Raw genomic sequence first — 20,558 nt, 5'->3', positions numbered from 1 at the left:
CAGAAATACCTTAATTCGAATAACGGCATAGCATTATTCAAACCCAATGAACCCTGTATCTGACAAACCTCACCAAGGTTTATGTTTGTTTATTTATAAGCCAGCCAATATAGTTGTGTGGATCAATTAGGGCAGGGCATGTTACAATAATGCCTGAACCTAATAGATGCTCAGTGAAAATTTGGTTATTTATTAAATCAGGAATATTGCTCACACTGATTCATATTTTTTTAATTAAAAAAATAAATTGGCATTAGTTTAGAACAACTGAGGAAGCTTATAATGCCTTTATCTGTCTTTGGCTAGTATATATCTTATACTAGTATATTTTAAAAAATTCACATTTTGTCATTTTTAAACAATCAAAATAGTGCAAATTATGCTTGAAAGTATTCATATTAAATAGTAGTATTTATTAGTCTTGTTAATATTATTAGGTACAGGATTTGATGAAGAGTCAGCAATTCTTGGTGCAGGACGAGAATTTGCACTAATGAAAACAGCAAATGGAAAGGTAAATTACTCTTTTAGGATTAAAAATTCTCTGTTTTCAAAGATAGTTGGCATTATCAGGTAATTAGTTTATACGGTTTACATGTTTAAGCATGATCACTTTAATTTTCATTTAAAATTATATGGTAAAATTTTATTGATGTTGCAATAGTATTTTTTTAAAAAGAAAACTACGACATGTAAGAATATAAAACTAAGTTTTATAAAATGTTATATTTTTACAAATAATTTTTATTATGGAGACCTTTGTAATTTTTTGGTATGGGTGAATTTGCATACTTATTTTGATAAATAAGATATCTATTGCAAATTTCTTTAAATGTATGGAAATACACAGACTAGAAGTTGGAGAAAGTAGGGGCATGTATTCTTAAATTATAGTTGTCGAGGTAGTCTATAGGGAGAGAAACTTCTTTCTTATCTAGTGGGTGTATAGATAAAATAAGATGGTTACATAATTCCGAAATTTGAATTGCTAAGCAAATACAGGAAGATTGTATGTAAATCTTTTTTATACTGGGAAAAAATTTGAGCATTGTAGGAATTTCCTATTATTGTAAGCTTGAAGTGTAATTATGAAGTGTGTTTGTTCATATCTATTTAGGATATTCCCATTTTAAGTATCTAGAGCAAATATGAAAAAAATTATTATGAACTATTTTTATTTTGAAATACATGCCTGTTTTTCTCCTCTTCTGCTCACAGAAATTGTATAATATACAAAGACAGTTGGATTCTTTTGATTTTTATCTTTTAATAAAACATGAAATTTTTTAAAATTTATCAAAATGGTGCCAGTTGTGCTTAAAATTATTCATATTAAATAATAGGTGAAACCTGGTATACTGTTTACTCCAAGAGGCATAATAATTCCTTTTTCTTTTCTTCCCTTTGTCTCTCCCTCCTTCTTTCTTTCCTTCTCCCCACGGTCCCTCCCTTGTTCCTTACTCTTTTTTTGTATATATAAAGATATATTACACAGGCAAGTACCAAAGTCTTGGAATCAAACAAGGTGGCCCTTCAGCAGGAAAATGGGTTGAGCTGCCAATTACGAAATCTCCAAAGATTGTACACTTCTCAGTTGGACATGATGGCTCTCATGCCCTTTTAGTTGCAGAAGATGGAAGCATATTCTTTACAGGATCTGCTAGTAAAGGAGAAGATGGAGAATCAAGTAAGTGTCTCTTCAACTGGGATTCAGTCAAAATACTGTTGCATTTATTAGCATGATGTATAGCAATTTAAATAACACTAACTTCTTCAAGTTAATAGAGGATTTTACAGTAGGCATATTTAGTGATGGTTATGCTGCTTATTAAAGAACTGGTGATTTTATTTTGGAGTAAATGTTACATGCTTCATGGACACGTGGTTATTCATCTGAACCTATTTGCTTGTCCTGTTTTGTCAGTTGGCATTTTTTTGAAAAATTTATACCAATATATTATTTTAGGTAACTTAAAACTATAGAAGAAATATATAGTTAAGAATGAAGTAAACCTGTATAACCTTGTGTAATAATGTCAGTTCTAGATTACTGTTCTTTTGGTATTTATGATGAAAAAATAAACCATTTTGTTTACCTCTTCTTTATGTATCTCTCTTTAGTTCTTCCTCACAGTAACATTTTTATCTTCTTGTAACTTCTTTTGTACTTTATACATTATAGCACAGTGGGGGTAGCTGAATTTTAGGTTTGAAGTTAACATCTCTATGCAAAAATCATGTGTAAGTAAAACTTACCCTGAAAAAAAAAAATACATTAAAATAGCCATGGTGTTTACTACCATCTGTCAGAAATTTCAGTTTAAGAATGTTGAAGGTTCCTTTTAGCATTCAGAGGACATTACTATTTCTTTCCTTGAACAACAGATAACTTAATTGCCATAGATGTATATGGATCATGTTATATGAAAAATAAAATATTTCAAGTCCTAGAATTGTACCCAGTAAGCAATATGTTTTTATTCTGAGTCATTAAAGAAAAGCATTGAATGAAGGAGTTGTTATTTTCTTATCCTTGCTCATTTCAGGAGTTTTTAAGCGCAGTCTGCTTGAAGCTCTTACATTTAAATTTATTCCCTTTCTTCCTTGACTTTATTTCCCTCTCTTGCAATCTCTCATTGATTACATATAGCTACTTAGTAAATATGTGCTGAATGAATACAGAACTGATTTTGTTTCCAGCATCTAGCTTAGGAATAAAATATATATTAATTTGAGAGAAAAGGGACTCATAATATATTTATATATTAAATATTTTAATACATATATATGTGATAATTGAATGCTGTTGATAAAGTAAATAACCAATAAAGAGATTGGGCTCTCTAGAAACTTGTAGAAAAATTGGTGGTTTTTTTTAGTAATTTCACTGTGCTACAAAGAAGAGTATCTGATTGCCTAAACATTAACTAACCAGGTGAGGCTTGCATCTTGACTCATTTTAACTGACTTGTTTGGAAACCCAGGGCTTTGTGAAAATAACAAATAGGGAGGGAGAAAGAAAGCCTACCATGAATGCAAATAATGTTTTTTCCTTGCACTTTATATACAAACCATTGTTTTTATTTGTACATAGATGCCTTAAATTATATTTTGTTGGTTGTTGTTTTTGTTTGTTTTTAAGCTAAAAGCAGACGACAGTCAAAACCCTATAAACCTAAAAAGATAATTAAGATGGAAGGGAAGATTGTGGTGTATACAGCCTGCAATAATGGAAGTAGTTCTGTTATTTCTAAAGATGGAGAGCTATACATGTTTGGAAAAGATGCCATTTACTCTGATAGTTCAAGTAAGTTAAATACCATTTAACTTTTATGTAAAGAAGATTCAATATTAGAAATTATGTATTACAAAATAAGTCTAGAAAATTAACACTTTGCCTACATTTTTCATGTTTCTTGCCAAATAATAACATTTTGTGATTCTTTCCTGTTACATTGTTGGGAACCAGTTTTATTTAGTCTATCATGGATTCTATTAGTACAGCTCTCCCTTAGCCCTTAGTTTCTCTGGAAAACTTTTCCTATCCTCAGATGTTTATGTGACATGTTTTGGCTAGTGCCCCTGTAAAGTGATTTGAATAATATACCTAGTTTATAATTAATGATTTATTTATCTCCCCTAGTAGGTAGTTGGGGAAAGACTCTCTTTTATTTACTATAATCCCCCAGTGCCTAGCTCAGTGTCTAGTACATAGTAGGGTCTCAAGAATTACATGTTGAGAGACTGAGAAACCGACAGCTTAAGTAGTGGATATGAGGGATAGAACTAGCCAACTAAAGGATTTTGTATTTATGGACTTCTGATCTCACATACTCATCATATTAGTTTGCTAGGTTTTCTTTTTAGTTTTAGAAATGAGTTTAATGATTGTGGCAACCCAACAAGAAGGATTTTATATGAGGTAATATGCAAAGCCTATGAATTTCTTTAAAAAGGAAACCAGAATTAATGAAGTTTACAATTGGAAGTTTGATTGTCTTATGCTGGTGATATGTTGAACATTTTTAGTAATTATTATGTTGAACTGTACCATATAATAATGTGAGTTGGCTTCAACTGTCAGTGAATCAAACTTTCGGGGTGGGCTCATGTCTAGTTTGAAAATAATACTCACTATAACTATTGCTTGCTGAAATCCTGTTGGATTTTTTTAAAAAGATTTATTTATTTGTTCATACAAGAGCTGGGGTACAGGCCAGAGATGCGGGGAGTGAGAGGATTCACTAGAGACAGAGTGGGGAACAGAACAGCGGAATGACCAAAGTACACTGCTGAGGGGAGCAGTGGGCGAGTCAGGAGTGGTCTGCTGCGCCATGTGGGTTGCAGCCGGGAATTGAACTTGTGCTACAAAGGCTGCGGATTGCTTCACAGTATGGTGCTTAACCCCTTGCACCACCAGGGAGGCCCTCCAACATGTATTTTTATTGAGCACAGAGAATATGTAGGGGATTAGTGAACCAGACAGATGTGATCCCTTTCATTTTTGGGATCTGAGAGGTAGTTGGCCATTATAGAACTTAATATTAGAGAAATGTAGCTTAATGGTTATGGGTCTTGATTCAAATCCTGGTGATGCCACTTTTTATTTGCCTAGCTAGCTTAAGTTACTTAACTTTTCAGAAACTGTCTTTTTTTTTTTTTTCCCCACCTGTTAAGAGTAACAGAAGATATTACCTGCTTCATATGTTTGTTACAAGATTTTAGGAGATAATGCTTATGAAATTTTTGGCACAATTCTTTGGTTATAATAAATGGTGTTGCTATATATAGATACATTCTTTTTCAAGTAAACTAAGTTATAAATGGGGGGGTGGGGTTGTTCAAGTTATACTTAACAAAATGACCTAAGCTTGTCTAGTGTGAATGGGAAGATCACCTTGAGCAAGTGATATCTGAGCTAATAATGTTAAATAGTTCTTCCAGTGTACGATATAGGAATGCTATTACTTGTAATTTAAATAAAACAAATACTTTTAACTTTTTGAAGTGTTGTTATTTTAATGTATTTTTGGAAATAATCAACAATTTTTTATTTTGGTTACTACTTGATAAGATTAAAAATGCTTCATTCAAGTTAAAGTTGATGCAAGAAATATTAAGAGGATAATGAATGGTACTTGCATGTGACAGGTGTAATGAAAGTAATGTAAGTGAAGTTTAGGAAGTAGCTATGTATTGGATTTTGAAGAAAGCATTGTAGGTTTCAAAGGATTGAGAAATACGACTTTGGAGAATCTCACAGGTGTCTACAAAAACAATGTTATTTCATTATACTCTGGTAAGTGCTTCACTCCATTTTGCCAGATGCTAGTCAAAGCATGTAAAGAACATGATTCATGGGCTGCTTTGTAATCAGACCACAAGGTTTGAAAAGTAATGACCCTTTAGAGAATTGTTGATAGATGTTGTCATTTAGCACAGTCATTTAGGAGATCATGATTGAGTTAATGCCACAATAAAAAATTTGTCCCAGATCAGAATTATGTAACAGTTTAAGATTTTTGAGTTTTCATTACCAAATGACAAAATTAATTTACTGATTCCCTTCTAGTCTTTTGACTACTTGTTTCCCATTTTGGTGAGTTATTTTGCCTCAGGAATGAGAAGTTATGCATTGAGATAGTCCTCTTTAGACTGATGATTTATTAGGCCTCAGGAAAGACTTTGTTGTTGTTTCTTAATCAAATTTGTATCCTTTCTACAGGCTTGGTAACAGATTTGAAGGGCCATTTTGTAACTCAGGTAGCTATGGGCAAAGCTCACACTTGTGTCTTAATGAAGAATGGGGAAGTTTGGACATTTGGTGTAAATAATAAAGGACAGTGTGGGCGAGACACTGGTGCCATGAACCAAGGTGGGAAAGGTAGGTGTTGAATCTGTGGGTATTAAATTTTGTATTGTCCTTTCATTAGCTTTTCAAAAGAACACTTTTCAAATAAGTAAACCTCTGATATCATACTTGTAAATTAGAAATAGCACTGAATTTTTTTATTTGACAGTATTGGAATAATCTAATTACTTACAGATTTTTAATTTCTGAGCAAATGAACTTGCTAACTTGTTTGTTTTTCTTAATTTTATATAAAAATATAAGAGAATCTCTGAGTTAGCATTTGTAAGTGTTATTATTAATTCTTTTTATACCACCTGCTTTCAGTGGGAACCATTTTTGGGGACAGTCTATCTGGAAAATATGATGATCTGTTTAGCAGAATGCCTTGTCTGTAATTTAAATAGTTCTTGCGAATGAAGAATAATCCTTATGAATATTTGACCCCTTATTAAGAGCTAAATTGTTGATGCACTTTCTGTACTGTATCCAGTCCTAACTCTCATACTAACCCATACATACTGTTTGTTTTTTCTTTTAATAGTTTGTGTCTACTTAATTCTTAGTCTAAATTTTTCTGCCTGCTATCAGTGCTCTCCTGTATCCTTCACCAATTTGTTTTGTTTTTTGTTTGTTTGTTTTTGTTTTTAATTTTGAATGAAACTGGAAAATTGGAAACAAATAGTATTACAAGTAACCATTCAACTGTGTCTGAAGTACAAATGAGTTTGAATGTTAAAATCTGTTTCAATTAACAAAAACAAGTTTAGCTTTTGGGGGGGCGCTTCTTAATGGCAAACACATCTGGATATAAAGAGTCTACTATTTTTTTTACCCTCACCGTGTGTGTGTGTGTGTGTGTGTGTGTGTGTGTGTGTGTGTGTGTTTAAAATACTGTTGAAGCAAGTCTGTTCAAGCACATTGATTTTTTTTTTTTTAAAAGAACAAAAGACAGAAATGGATTACACCCAATTGGAAAAGTATTTTCTTCTTGATAAACTTGTAAACCACGATTTTGGACAAAAATAAGAGAATTAGTTTAGTTTTCTAAACATAATACGAATATATATTCATATTATGAGTTTTGTAAGTGCCCACAGTGTTATATGAGTTTCATAGGTGTTCATAGTTAAATAGAATTGTTTATTATTCTTAAACACCTCTGAAAATTTGGCATACATGTGTACCTATGTTCTGGATTCTTAGTATAAGTTTTGTAATGATCTAAATAAAATTGTTAAAGAAATTTTTCACTCAATAGGAATTATACTCAGTCTAGTAGTAAGTGGAGAATTAAAAAGCAGACTAATAAAGTAAGACACACAAAGGAAAACAGGTTGCAGTTATAAGGAACATAAGTAAAATTTTTTTTTTAAAGATTTATTCATTTATGCATACAAGAGCTGGGGTACAGGCCAGAGATGTGGAGGGTGAGAGGATTCACCAGAAACAGAGTAGGGAACAGAACAGGCAGACTGACTGAAATACACTGCTGAGGGGAGCAGCGGGCAAGATAGGAGAGGCCAGCTTCACCGTGTGGGTTTCTCCCTGGCTGGCTAGGGATCGAACTCGTGCTGCAGAGGCCACGGATTGCTTCATAGTGCGGTGCTTGCGCCACTGGCAGGCCCATAAGTAAAATTTTTGAAGATTTTTTTAAATATTGGGAAAAATACAGAAAATAATACAGAAATGAAAAAAGGTGTATATCTGCCACCATGTTATCATTTTTCAGTTGAAAAATATATAGTTAATATTTAAATGTCCTGTATTTCCCTTGTAAGATCAGAACTAATCAGAACTAATCTCTTTAGAACTAATCATGCATGATCATGATTTTGACAAATATCCCTTTGATCATGTTCTATATATTTGTTTGCATATATTTTATATGTGAAAATATAGTGATTTTACATATAAAAATAGTGTGTCATTTTATAAGTGCTAATCTTTCATATTTTTCTGCAAATTTTTTTTTCTGTCTTACCATTGTGTTTGAAATATATCTATGTTGGTACATATAAATCTAGATGCTTCATGTTACTTGTGTAATAAGGCATATCACCAGCATATAACAGTTTATACTTTTGATGACACGTGAGTTTATTTTTAATTTTTCAATGTTATAGATCATTTTAAAACTTCCTTTGTACGTGTTTCCTGGCAAGCGTGTAAGATCTTCTTTAGTGTAATTTCTGTGTTGTAGATTTTAGCTTTATTAAATTTCCCTTGGAAGAGATTGTACCAGTATATACTCTCATTGATAAAGTTTGATTTTCCACATCTCTTCAATAATTAGTGTTGACAGATTGATTTTTGCCAATGTGATGGTTATCACTTGGGATTTTTTGCAGTTTTCTATTTGTTGTTTCAGACAACCACATACATGCAGAAAAACATACATAGCTAAAATGTGAATCTTCATGAATTTTCACAAACATTTTCATGTAGTCAGCACCCAGATCAAGAGATTATATGTAACCAGCACCCAGGAAGTTCTCTTTATGGTCCTTTCCAGTTGACAGCAAAAATTAGTTTTACATACTTTTGTACTTTATATAATTGCAGCTATGTAGCAATAGTGTCTAGTTTCTTTTCAGTCAACTTTATGTTTATGAGTTTCATCCACATTGTTACAAATAGATTGTTCACTCTCATCATTGTATAGTAATAAATTATGTGACTATATCACCTTTTCTAAACCTTTTCTATTTTTGTGGGGGACAGCTATGTAGTTTCTAGTTTTGTATATTATGATTGTTGTTGCTGTGCTAATATTGGCCTCGTAATTATTTGTGGAAATACGTATTATTTTCTCTTGGAGTAGAATTCTAGGAATAGAATTTCTATTTTTAATTTTATTTTTGTTGCTTCTATATTTTAGCATTTCTTTGTATATTTACTTGGATTATTATATCTTAGGTATTTTTTAACAGGAAAGTATAATTATCAGTTTAGACATGGGACTAATCTATTAAAAATTATAAATTTATCTGTCAAATAGGGTTTGGAGTTGAAAATATGGCAACAGCCATGGATGAAGATCTGGAAGAAGAACTAGATGAGAAAGATGAGAAGTCCATGATGTGCCCTCCTGGCATGCATAAATGGAAGCTGGAGCAGTGCATGGTGTGTACTGTCTGTGGAGACTGTACAGGTTATGGAGCCAGTTGTGTCAGTAGTGGGCGTCCAGACAGAGTCCCAGGAGGGTAAGAAAATTACTAATATTGAAGAAATAAAATAAGTAGAAAGTGTGCAGAACACTTACTCCTTTTCAAAATTATCCCACAGTATATTCTGCTGCATTAGTATTAAATTCTTCTGTTATAAGAATTCTTATAATTGTTTTATATTATAAAAATCTCTAAGTTAGTATCATTTTTATTTAAGATTGCTTTTATTTGATTCATTTAGACCATTATTTAAAAACAAATCATGAATTTGAAGACTTAGGCTCTGCCTTCATTTGTATTTGTTTTGCTTTAATACCAAATATCTGTTGATTTTTGTTGCTCTTGAATCTTCGGAGTAGAATTAACAAGTATTTTAGAGTACTTAATTAGAGATATGTAAATTTATTGTAAATTAAACTTTCTTTTTTTTAAGATTTATTTATTTATGCATACAAGAACTGGGGTACAGGCCAGAGGTGTGGGGGGTAAGAGTATTCACCAGAGACAGAGTGGGGAGCAGAACAGTCAGTGTGACTGAAATACACTGCTGAGGGGAGCAGCAGGCGAGTCAGGAGAGGTCTTTTGCACCATGTGGATAGCTCCCTGGCTGGGGATCGAACTTGTGCTGCAGTGACTGCAGCTAGCTTCATAGGTTGTGTCTTAACCCCTTGCACCACCAGGGAGGTCCTAAATTAAACTTACTTTTTAAGATGTTAGGAGGTTTAGGAATTGCCTTTTCTAAAATTGCATTATATCTGTTGTATTTATCCTCTTTACTCTTGTTGGATCACATATTTTTTTTTTAGGTTTCTATATTATTGTCATCTTAAAATTAATATGTGAGTGTGGCAGAATCAATTTTTCCTCAGAATCCTGGGAAAATTTGAGTTCTATTTTTGTGTTGTCATTTGTAACCAGTGTGACATAATGGGGTATCCTTTGTAACATCAATTAATTGTGCTAGACTTTGTATTATGATAGCTCTGAGTTTTGTAGAATCAGATTAATTATGACAATTAGCTGACTTTGAGAAGGAGGGCGAATATTGTGAAGGACAGCCCAACATGAACCCAGGTACTTCCTCATCTCTTACCTCCCTGTCTGACCCATCTGTAGTTATCAGTTGCTTTTTTTCCCAATTAATGCCTGGGTTTCCTATGAATATATTTCTAGGTTTTTACTTGACCCGCCATAGCTAAATAAATCATATGTAAGCAGGCCTTTTGTCTCTTTTTTATCAAAAGATATTTCCTCTTCAAAGCTGTATATTTGACTCTGTTTACTATATTTAAGTCCCTAACTTGGGCCTCCCCTGGTGGCGCAGCAGTTGAGCGCTGGGCTGCAAAGCTGCCTGCAGCCTCTGCAGTGCCGGTTCGATCCCTGGCCACCGAGGAGGGTCCCACATGGTGCGCAGACCTCTCCTGCTGCGCCCGCTGATCCCCTCTGCAGTGTATTTCGTCAGTCTGCCTGTTCTGTTCCCCATTCTGGCTCTGGTGAATGCTCTCACTCTCCAGCGCTTCTGACTGTATCCATTGCTTGCATACATATATACATACATACATACATACATACATACATACATAAATAAATCTTAAAAAAAGAAAAAGTCCCTAACTTATTTTTTAATTTAATTTAGATATAGAATGATTCTGTAATTTTTCTTCAGCAAAGTTGGAGTTGAACTTTACCCCCCTGTATTTCTCCCAAGTTATTTTCTTTAAAATGAAGTATCCCCAGTTTCTGAAATTAAGCAGCTAATAAATATCATAGATGAATTTTTTAATCCTCTAGTCCTTAAAATTTATTATTCAACTTTAGATGCTTTTCCCCCAGAATTTCATTTATGAAGTAGAAATGAAAAGATTCGGCATAGGAATATATGTCAGGACAGTAGGCACTTTAATGATGACTTAATTGTCATAAACTTTTGACTACATTTTTTAGAATGAAATACTTTTAAAACTCTCCACAGACAATTCAGTAGAACATATTGCGTTATTCCTCACTGATGTAGTAAGTGATCCTATAAATTGTCAGTAACACTGGCTTTTAAAAGAGAGGAGCTTCATAGGGCACTAGCTATTTCTTGCAAAACTGCTGTTGGGTAGAGCCTTCTTGTACCCCCACAGATCTGGATAACCAGGACTTACCCAACAAGTAGTATTAAAACTACAACTTATACACCTACAAAATATGTGACTAAAAATTTATTCACTGACCTTCTAGTCAACTTCTGGTAGTGTTCTTATCTTTTATCTTACAATCAAGTGCTGTGTGCTTAGTTAGAAGTAGTAAAAGGACAATAAAGGAGCAAAAGAATAGGCAATCAGACACAGTGAAAAGAGAGAATGGGAGATGATAAGCATATAAAGGAGAGGGAGGGAAAGGAGTCCTAACTTACAGCTGTGCTTATGGAAGACTGCCACTCTTCATTTCTTTGGAGAGAACTGTTTGTTAGCCAACCAACCCATTCTTTACCTGCTGTAAAGCTGCTGGTGCTTCACTAATTGTGAAGACTTTTAAAAGATTTTGTTAATAATGACTTTGAAGATAGCAGAATTCATTTGTATTTTTTGTGGAAATATACCAGTTGGATGAGCTCTTCTTTTAATTATTAATCTATTCATAACTTTTCTTTAAAACTGATCTGTTCTGAAGATGTGATTACATTGATGATTCATTTAACTTAAAAAAAGCAGAAAAATGTTAGAAAAGAATTTTAAGGAAAGAATAGAAGTATTTATTTGTTTGTTTATTTTTAAGCATATGTGGTTGTGGTTCTGGAGAATCTGGCTGTGCTGTATGTGGATGTTGCAAGGCTTGTGCAAGAGAGTTGGATGGTCAAGAGGCAAGACAAAGAGGAATTCTTGATGCAGTGAAAGAGATGATACCTTTAGATCTTCTGTTAGGTAATTTGACTCATTGTACTAAGCATCTTGTCCTCAACTAAGTAATTCTGGTAGTTTGAGCACTTCCTGTGTCAGAAAATTAAGATGATTGTTAATTGTATAATACTACTTATTTGGCCATTGATAATATATCACTAAAGGATAAGATTCTTCCCTTTCTGCTAAGATTCTTGCAGTAAAAATTTGTGTTTTAGACAGTATTTTTATTAGCTTTTACTTTCTTGAATTTCGTTTAACTTTCATGTCTGTTATATAGGTATTTTATATATAGGTATTTTAAATTTTTAGTTAATTTATTTTTGTCAATCATTAGCTGTCCCAGTACCTGGGGTTAACATTGAAGAACACCTTCAGTTACGACAAGAAGAAAAACGACAGCGTGTCATCAGGAGACACAGATTAGAGGAAGGAAGAGGTAAGTTGTGACTGCCTAGAGAAAGTATATGAAAATCCATTTTCTTACCCTAGACTTAGACCACTGAAATGTTTACCTAATAGGCTGATTTACAGAAACTAAAATAAAAATTAGCAATGTGAAAATATTTAAGATGTTTACAATTATGTTAATCACATACATTTAGTTCAGTAGCATGTTAAGAATTATTGTGCCATCTGCCAACATCAAGAACAATTAGCAATGGCAACTCTTTAAAAAATATGAATTCTAAGATCTAATGTTTTACTCAGATTTTGGACTCACCTATTTAACAGCAACAAATTAGCTTAAGACAGTATTTTGTTTTTGTAGTCATTTATGATCATTATCATTTGGGCATAGTCCTGCCCCTCTTCCTTCCAATCCAGTACATAATTATGCTTTCAGTTGTTTTTTTTTTTTTTTTTTTTTTTTTGGAAAAAAGCTTATTCTGCTTATATACAGGAGGGGTAAGTTGTAAAGACTGCAGGTATTAATACAGTTAGATTTATTATCTATCTTTTCCTCATTATTTATGACCATTTCACAGCCTAAAAATACACTTAACTAGTGATCATAATGGTATTTTAATATATATCTGACAAGCAGAGGTGTGTTACAAATATTACTAGAGCTATTGTTGCCCAATAGAGTCTTTTCTTTGCCTGATTAATACAGATTGTACAGAGGTATATAATTTTTTTTTAGAAATGACATATTTGATAATTGAGATAAATCGTATTACCCATTTATCCATCATCACAGTTTTTTTCTAAGTATTTTTTTTTTTTGTAAAATTGACTAAGCAATATGTAGCACACATGTAAGTTGTTTTTATTAAACTTAAGTTGTAAAACATATTTAGGAAATTGAAGATTACTCTTTATAGTGTCTGATAATCAATGTTGATTATTTGATACAGTAAATATTTGTAGTTACATACAGTGTTTGTTTACATAGAATCATTGCACTTAAAGAATATTTCAATGATTAATATATATACCCTCATTTTTTTACATTATGTAACTATGTTGCAAAATTGCAAATTAAACGTTTGTACAAAATAGGGTAAAATTTACATTCTGGGTCTTTATTATATGTGGTATCATATAATAATTTCTTTTATGATAATGATGTGATTTGCTTAGGTTTTATCATTGGTGTATCTTTATACTACCTGTTTTTTCTTTTTTGGAAATGTTAGGTTTTTGAATAAGATGAATTGACCTACCAAACCCAGCAATTTCTTGTCTTTCAACCAAAGTAGCAAATTCTGGTGATGATATTTAATTACTTGCTTAAAGCTGTATATCTTGTTAATCTTTTTTCTTCTTCTATAAAATGCTGTTCTTCCTTATGTATAGTATATTTCTGTGTATTAGAAGTAAGAACATTACAAAATATACATTGTGTATTTAACAAAACTTTGTGGTTATAGAATATTCTTTTACTGTTTATTTTAAAATGTGTCATAGACCTTTAAAACATAAACTACCTATTTAAAGTTAAAAAGCTCCATTATTTAAATATTTACAGGAATTATATTGTTGTACCTGCCTTACAAGCATATATTTAGAGTCTAGGCTGTTGGTGTATATTTTGTGATAAATTAGCCTCATCTGCAGCCAATATATAGAAATACTTCTTCAAATTGTTAGTGCACAAAAATTGCCTTATCCTTACTTTTTAGTTGAGCCCTTTCTTACACATTATCACCCTCTTGTCTTTTGGTAAACAGAATATATAATAAATATCTTTTCTTAATGGTTTGGATCTTCCTTATGGACTTTATTAATGGCAGTTGTTGCTTTGTATAGCCTGAAATTTATCAGTGCTTAATATGGCCTTGCTGACTAATTGAAAACACTTCATGAATATTGCATCACCTCTTCAATAAAGTTCATGATATAAAGATTTAAATTATCTGTTTTGTGATACATCCAAATTTATTTCCCACCACTTTTCTGTTTAATAACCCTATTGCCCTTCTATTTCAGCTAGTGTTTTTTTATTGATCATCAAGATTGTTGTTTAACATCTTCATACTTTCTTATAAATCTTACTCTTTTTACCTAGAATGCCCTTTCTTGTCTGTCTTCCTTCTCTTTTATCAGACTTACTCTCTGAAACATGTCTGATTCACCCAACTTGATTTGATTGTTATTCATCATAATGTCTACAGACTTTATAACATTTGTCACAATTATATTGCAGTCCTTTTTTAAAATTCCTGGATTCCCTAGTGAACTAAGTTCTAGTGAGATCTTTCACTTTGTTATTTTATCCATGATATCTTAGTGTCTGTTACATTAGTTGTTTGATGATTAAATAAATGACTGAACTATTTGTAGGAATAATTATTTTAGCCTATGGGGTAAAAGAGTATTTTAGAGACTGATAGGTTATTACTTTAAATGTTGATTTAATTTAAGTTGAGATGGTTTGCTTTCTAGGTGTGATTATGGTGGGCCTTCTAGATTTATGTATCAAAAGACACTAAAAGGATTGAATTTAGTGAAAAACTAAATAACTGTGAATATTGTGAGTATAAAATTTTTATGGGAAAAAATAACATTCCAAGAAACCATAAAAATCAGTAAATGATAATACAATTTAATATTTTATTTTAATATTTACAGTTCTTTTGTGCAGATGGACATCATTTCATTTTTTAAGAAATGATTTATATGCATTGGCAGGGCAACTGGAAATTAAAGCATATTGAAGAAATAAGACATTTTGTCTATGTTTGAAACATGTCCCATTTTACTGTATTTTAAATATGGAAGTCAATGTATATAATCTTATTTCGAAATAATCCTTCATTACTGGGAAATAATATTTAATTCTATTAACATTAAAGTATCTTATTTCTATCTTTAATAACAATGTTATTCTTGATTATTCATTGAATCGGTACTGCCTGCATTTTTGTCTATGTTTAGAGACATAATTGAAATATGTTTTTTTTGTCCATTTTTTGATGTTTAATAAAAGGTTCTTTGGTATTTAATTCGACATTTCAAATTTTATCATTGGGCAGTAATTTCATTTTGCTCCATTGTTAGAAAAATTAAGTAGAGCTGAAGTTACAGAGAGGATCATGAAGAAATGGGCTTTTTTGGGTGCATTGTGAAATCCCTTTTCAAATACTGGTAGCTTCTTAGCTGTCAAATTTAGAGCGTTGTGAAACTTGGAGGCATTTTTGATGTTGATAAAACTCAAGGAAGCTTTAGTTCTGTAATAAAAGAACTAAACATTTAAGGTATAATTTAAAGTTTTTCTTCTTAAGCTAAATAATAATGGGAAAATAATAATTTTGAAATTTTATTCAAATTAATTTGGCTATTAAGTTTTTCTTTATATAAAAGGAAATAATTGTAAGCCATGTATGTATTTTATATATATATATATAGGTTCATAGTAAAGCTTGAGAAAGGGGATTTTATAAAAAAATAATGTACCAAAAATTTTATTTTTATTATATTCCCCTCTTTGGCATCAACATGAAGCTCACCTTATCCTTGTTTCTGATTTTATGTATGTGCTCCCAGAAATCATACATAAATTTAAATTTATCTCTTCTAGAAAATCAAATGCAACTTCTACAATTCTATCTGTATAAAGTAGTGAATTTATATATATATTTACATATACGTATGTGTATATATGTGTATATTCCTAAATATAAACAAATCACAGTAATTTTTCATTTTGTTTTTACTACCTTGATTTCTTACCTCTATGACAGAGTATAGTTAACATGTCTTTCTTGGTTTTGTAGCAAGACTGATGTGGATATTAAATCTTGAATATCTTGTTAAATTTAATCATTAATTTACAAATTGATTTTTCTTTGTTTCACTGCTAAATGATTTGCTTTTAATGAATGTATGGTTTAGTGGGTTTGAATATATATGTTATTTTAAAATACATGTAAGAGAATTTGATTTACTTGATTGAACTTTATGGTCATATATTTGAGACTATTAGTAATAACCTGATAATTTTATGAGGTAGAACTTGTACTTTATAAATGATGTTAAAGATATTACCATGTGTATGGAATGCTGATTAGGTTATGGCTGGGGATGGGGTGTTAGAGTTGGGGAATTAGGAGGAAAGTATAATGTCCAAAACAGTTAAGAATAAATTTTCATGCTAATTTTCAGTTTGAATTATTTTTATTCATTGTAGTGTTTTCATTTGTGAGCTTTTCTATGCACATACAAAATGTTTCTCCTCAGGCCCCCTTGTATTTGCTGGCCCTATTTTTATGAACCATCGAGAACAGGCTCTAGCCAGACTCAGATCCCATCCAGCACAGCTAAAGCATAAACGGGACAAGCACAAAGGTATTTGGTCTTCCTTATCAACTAGGTGGGATACTTTCCCAATTCTTCCACTCACTTGAATTTTGTCTCTGGGAAAATGCACAACCTAATTCTTCTACTTTGCTTCTATCATTTATTGTATAGCCTGAGGAGAAAGAACACATTTAAAGTAATACTGTTTTCAGTGACTGTTTATCATTTTATTTTTGTATTGTTAGCTTCAATAAAGAGGATATTTTATATCTTGTTCTTTTCCATTTCCTTTCATATTTTGTAAAGTAAAAGGTAGTTAGAAAAAGATAAATATTACTTTCTATTTTTCAGCCTGTATTTTCTGCTTATTGGTGACTGCCATCTGACATTTTGCTGTTTTTTAAAACTCTATTTGCTTTAGAATTGACAAAGTTATTAAATGTATAAAGCGATAATGAGTTCACTGCTGTTACTCTTTTCCATTCTTTTAATATTAAGTTTATATATATAACATCCATAGAGAGTTAAATAGAAATAGGTGTAAGCAAATAGTTGTGTTGTCCCTCTTTTGTCTTCAGAACCTGTCAGTGTTCTAAACAAGTCTATGAGCCATTAGGAATCTATTTCTGTATTATTCTTTGAGATCTCAGATTTCTGGATTAATTTAAAATATCCCTATAGAAAATACTCTTTTAAACCACAGATTATGGGACAAACTAAAATCAGTAAAGAACTTAATCCAGGGAATTTTTAAATTTATGTATAAATTTTGCCTTGAATGCCTGCATGTGATCCAGAGGGTCTTTGACTAGTACAACTTTCAGTAGTATTTTCTTAAATGTCTAAGATAAACCCATAAAACAGAAAGTTTAAAAAATTCCATATATATTAATTAATCTAGCTAATTTTTTACCTTTTCTGCAAAACTATTACAGATTAATTTTATTTAAAAGCTCACATGCAAAATGTAATGTATTCAACTTTATTATATTTACCTCTCTCAACCTGTTAGTTTGCCTCTCAAAGTAAAAGCATGAAATTAAGCAGACAAGACCCCTGTTTTTGGTAAAAGCACAAATGGAGCACTACTTAAGATACATATGTGCAGAAAAACTGAGAGTATTTCAAATCTGATTTGATTAATCATCATATTTGGGGTCTGCTATATATATTAGTTACCATCTCTGATTTTGTATTTTCTAATGTGTCACTATTACGACAGATTTTCTTGGTGTCTTTTTTCCCCCTCAAAATTATATGGAAGTATTCACATTTCATGAAGTAGTTTAAATCTTATGCATAATCATGTGCCTTAATGGACAAATAGGTTTATTTTTTTCCAGAATTTTAAAATAAAATGCTAAAGGAAGGTTAAGGTTACAAGTTTAAAATGTACTTTTTACAATACATGTTGATTAGCTATAGAAATTACTCATCATAGCCAGACATACCTTCAGTCTTGTCTGCCACATGATTATTTTATAACAAGGCTCTTTATATACTTGTAGCAACTTGGAAGAACTTCATAGTCACTCTTGATCTCTTTACTTCCAGAATTAATTTAAATTGTAACTGAATAATAAGTGGTTCCCTATACCTCCCAGTAATTCCTATGTACCTGCAAATTTCTCTCTCCTTTATCCCCTTTGAATTCATTGTCATTTAATCATCTCATCATTCACTGCTTTTACTCTTAACTACATATAGTCATAGTCTTCTAATAAATATTTTTTCTGATTTTTTTTCTACATGCAATTTTTTTTTTTTTGTATTTTCTTTACTTGTTTGTCTTCCAGTTTATCCACTGAGAAATTAACTATATTCACTGCCATATTCTGTCTTACATTTAATTGGTGGTACAAATTATTGAATGATAATAGTTAAAATTTTCAAGACTTTGATTTTTCTGGGGGGAGAGTATGGAGGGTAAGAACTGTGAATTTATTTTTAAGAGGAATGAGTTCTAAGATTGAAAGTTGAAGAGATGTGTGTGATTGGAGGACATTCACAGAAATTGTGGAGTCCATCCTGTAACAGGGAAGTTTTGACCAGAGGCAAAATAAAATATTTACGGCTGAATCAATAAGTAACATGTAATCCATATGACATATAATAAGTTATTTTAAAAATGTAACCACAGAATGTATTTCAGAGAGACATCTGAATTGTCATTGTTTCAGCTATTCAGTCCTTTACGTAGCAAAAAAGATTAATAGAATATACCTAGTTAGGAACATCCAAATTGTTCTGGAGATAGTTTTGATACATGTCCTGAAGTGACTGATGTGAAAATCCAGAGGCACACAGATAAATGTCTGTGGGTATTTTCTACCTATGGTCATTCACAAATTTATCTCTTTGACTGCAGTTTCCTTATTTTAAAAAATAGGAATGATAATTCTCAACTTGTTATGTTGCCATGAAGATTGTGTGTGTGTATGTGTGTATAGTACACACATATGTATATAACACACACACACACACATCCTTACAAATAGAAATCCTCTGTGAATGTTACCTTTAATTCTTTGAACTGAATTATTTTCTTTTAGAGTTACCCCAAAGGCACAAAATTTGAGTTTTCTTAATGTATACTTAATGTATAATTTATTTTTACAAGGTTTAGGATGTCAGTCATTTAGTGGTAGTAAAATGTGTAAGCATTATTTTTGATTAAACTCCAGCTCTGCTCTACTGCTTAATACATTGTGCTGGCTACCTAACCCTTTTGAGCCTTGGTTTTTTCAAATGCAAAGTGTGTTGATTAAAGAAAGAAAATGGCAATAGTGACTATTGATTGAACACTTTTCATCTGTCACTTCATTTAATACTCATGAGGAAAATATATCCGTATTGCTGTTTTAGAGATCGAAAACCTGACTTGAAAAGATCCAGTGTCCAGTTTTTATACAACTAGCAAATGGTAGTGTTAGGATTCTAATCCAGTCTTTTCAGTTCCACTGACCAAAAATACTTAACCACTGTGTTATTTAAGTTTTCACAGTGTTTAGCACAGAGGAAGCTCTTATTAAATTGTAATTGCAGTTACTTCTGCTATTTTATTTTCATTATTTTCTCAAGGTGCTCTTTGTATTCTTTGACAATTTCGTGATATTACCCAAAGGTGTAGATTTAAACAAAAATTGAAATAAAAAAATAGATACTCTGTACTTTTTTCTTTTTGGTAGAGAAATATGTATAACTTATATAGGCACAGAAACACATAATATTTTAGATATATATGCCCAAGCTTTATAGCTGTTAAAGTTTCAAGTCACATGATATTATGAACATACTCATCTTAGGAAAAATGCAGATGTACTTATACCTAACGTCCATTTATAAAGATTGTTCAGACCTGTTCTTCCTACAAATCTGAAATTAGTTCTTATTGCTACTCATTAACATATTACTGAATAATGAACCTGAGCATAATATTATTGAATTTCGCAAATTTTTTGTTACACTAAATTTTTGTCTATTTAAAAGCACCTTTTTTCCTTTGATAAACTTTTACAAATTTTAATTTATTAGAATTGTGTTTGATTTTCATAACAGACATCAAGTACTACATAAAGATAACTTTTTAAATCCTGCCACTGCTGCTAATAATAATCAAGAACTTCATCCCTCTTTTTTGACTTGTAATAATATTTTCATCATCTCTTATAATTGAGGAATTATTTTGTATAGATATAGATTTATTTAGCTTAATTTGACCAAAGTATTTTTACGATAATTTTTACCTTCAGATAATAGCTGCTTACTGCTCATTTAATCACTATGGTTTTATTCAGTTACTAGGCTTTTCCTCCCTCCTCCTTCCCTCTTACTGTGTTACCATGGCTCTATTGTGGGATTTATGTCTACACTTAATCTTTCACTCAAGAGGGCAAAATGGTAAAT

General features: G+C 31.4%; 1 protein-coding gene across 2 annotated transcripts in view; it reads left to right on the top strand.

Annotated features, from left to right (window-relative positions):
- Positions 1 to 20,558, top strand: part of MYCBP2 (MYC binding protein 2) — a gene marked incomplete at both ends in the record, with an annotated part of 205,740 nt that overhangs the window by 45,907 nt on the left and 139,275 nt on the right. For both annotated transcript variants that reach the window (XM_084234986.1, XM_084234987.1), the window contains 8 exons: positions 438 to 514; positions 1,483 to 1,687; positions 3,143 to 3,307; positions 5,726 to 5,884; positions 8,853 to 9,057; positions 11,785 to 11,930; positions 12,244 to 12,345; positions 16,593 to 16,700. In XM_084234986.1, the coding sequence (XP_084091112.1) occupies positions 438 to 514; positions 1,483 to 1,687; positions 3,143 to 3,307; positions 5,726 to 5,884; positions 8,853 to 9,057; positions 11,785 to 11,930; positions 12,244 to 12,345; positions 16,593 to 16,700 (1,167 nt within the window). The remainder of the gene's footprint in view (positions 1 to 437; positions 515 to 1,482; positions 1,688 to 3,142; positions 3,308 to 5,725; positions 5,885 to 8,852; positions 9,058 to 11,784; positions 11,931 to 12,243; positions 12,346 to 16,592; positions 16,701 to 20,558) is intronic.

The sequence above is a fragment of the Talpa europaea genome, assembly GCF_964194135.1.
Source record: "Talpa europaea genome assembly, chromosome: 6".
NCBI lineage: Eukaryota > Metazoa > Chordata > Mammalia > Eulipotyphla > Talpidae > Talpa > Talpa europaea.
The sequence above is the reverse complement of the archived record's forward strand: the minus strand, read 5'-3'. Positions and strand labels throughout refer to the sequence as shown.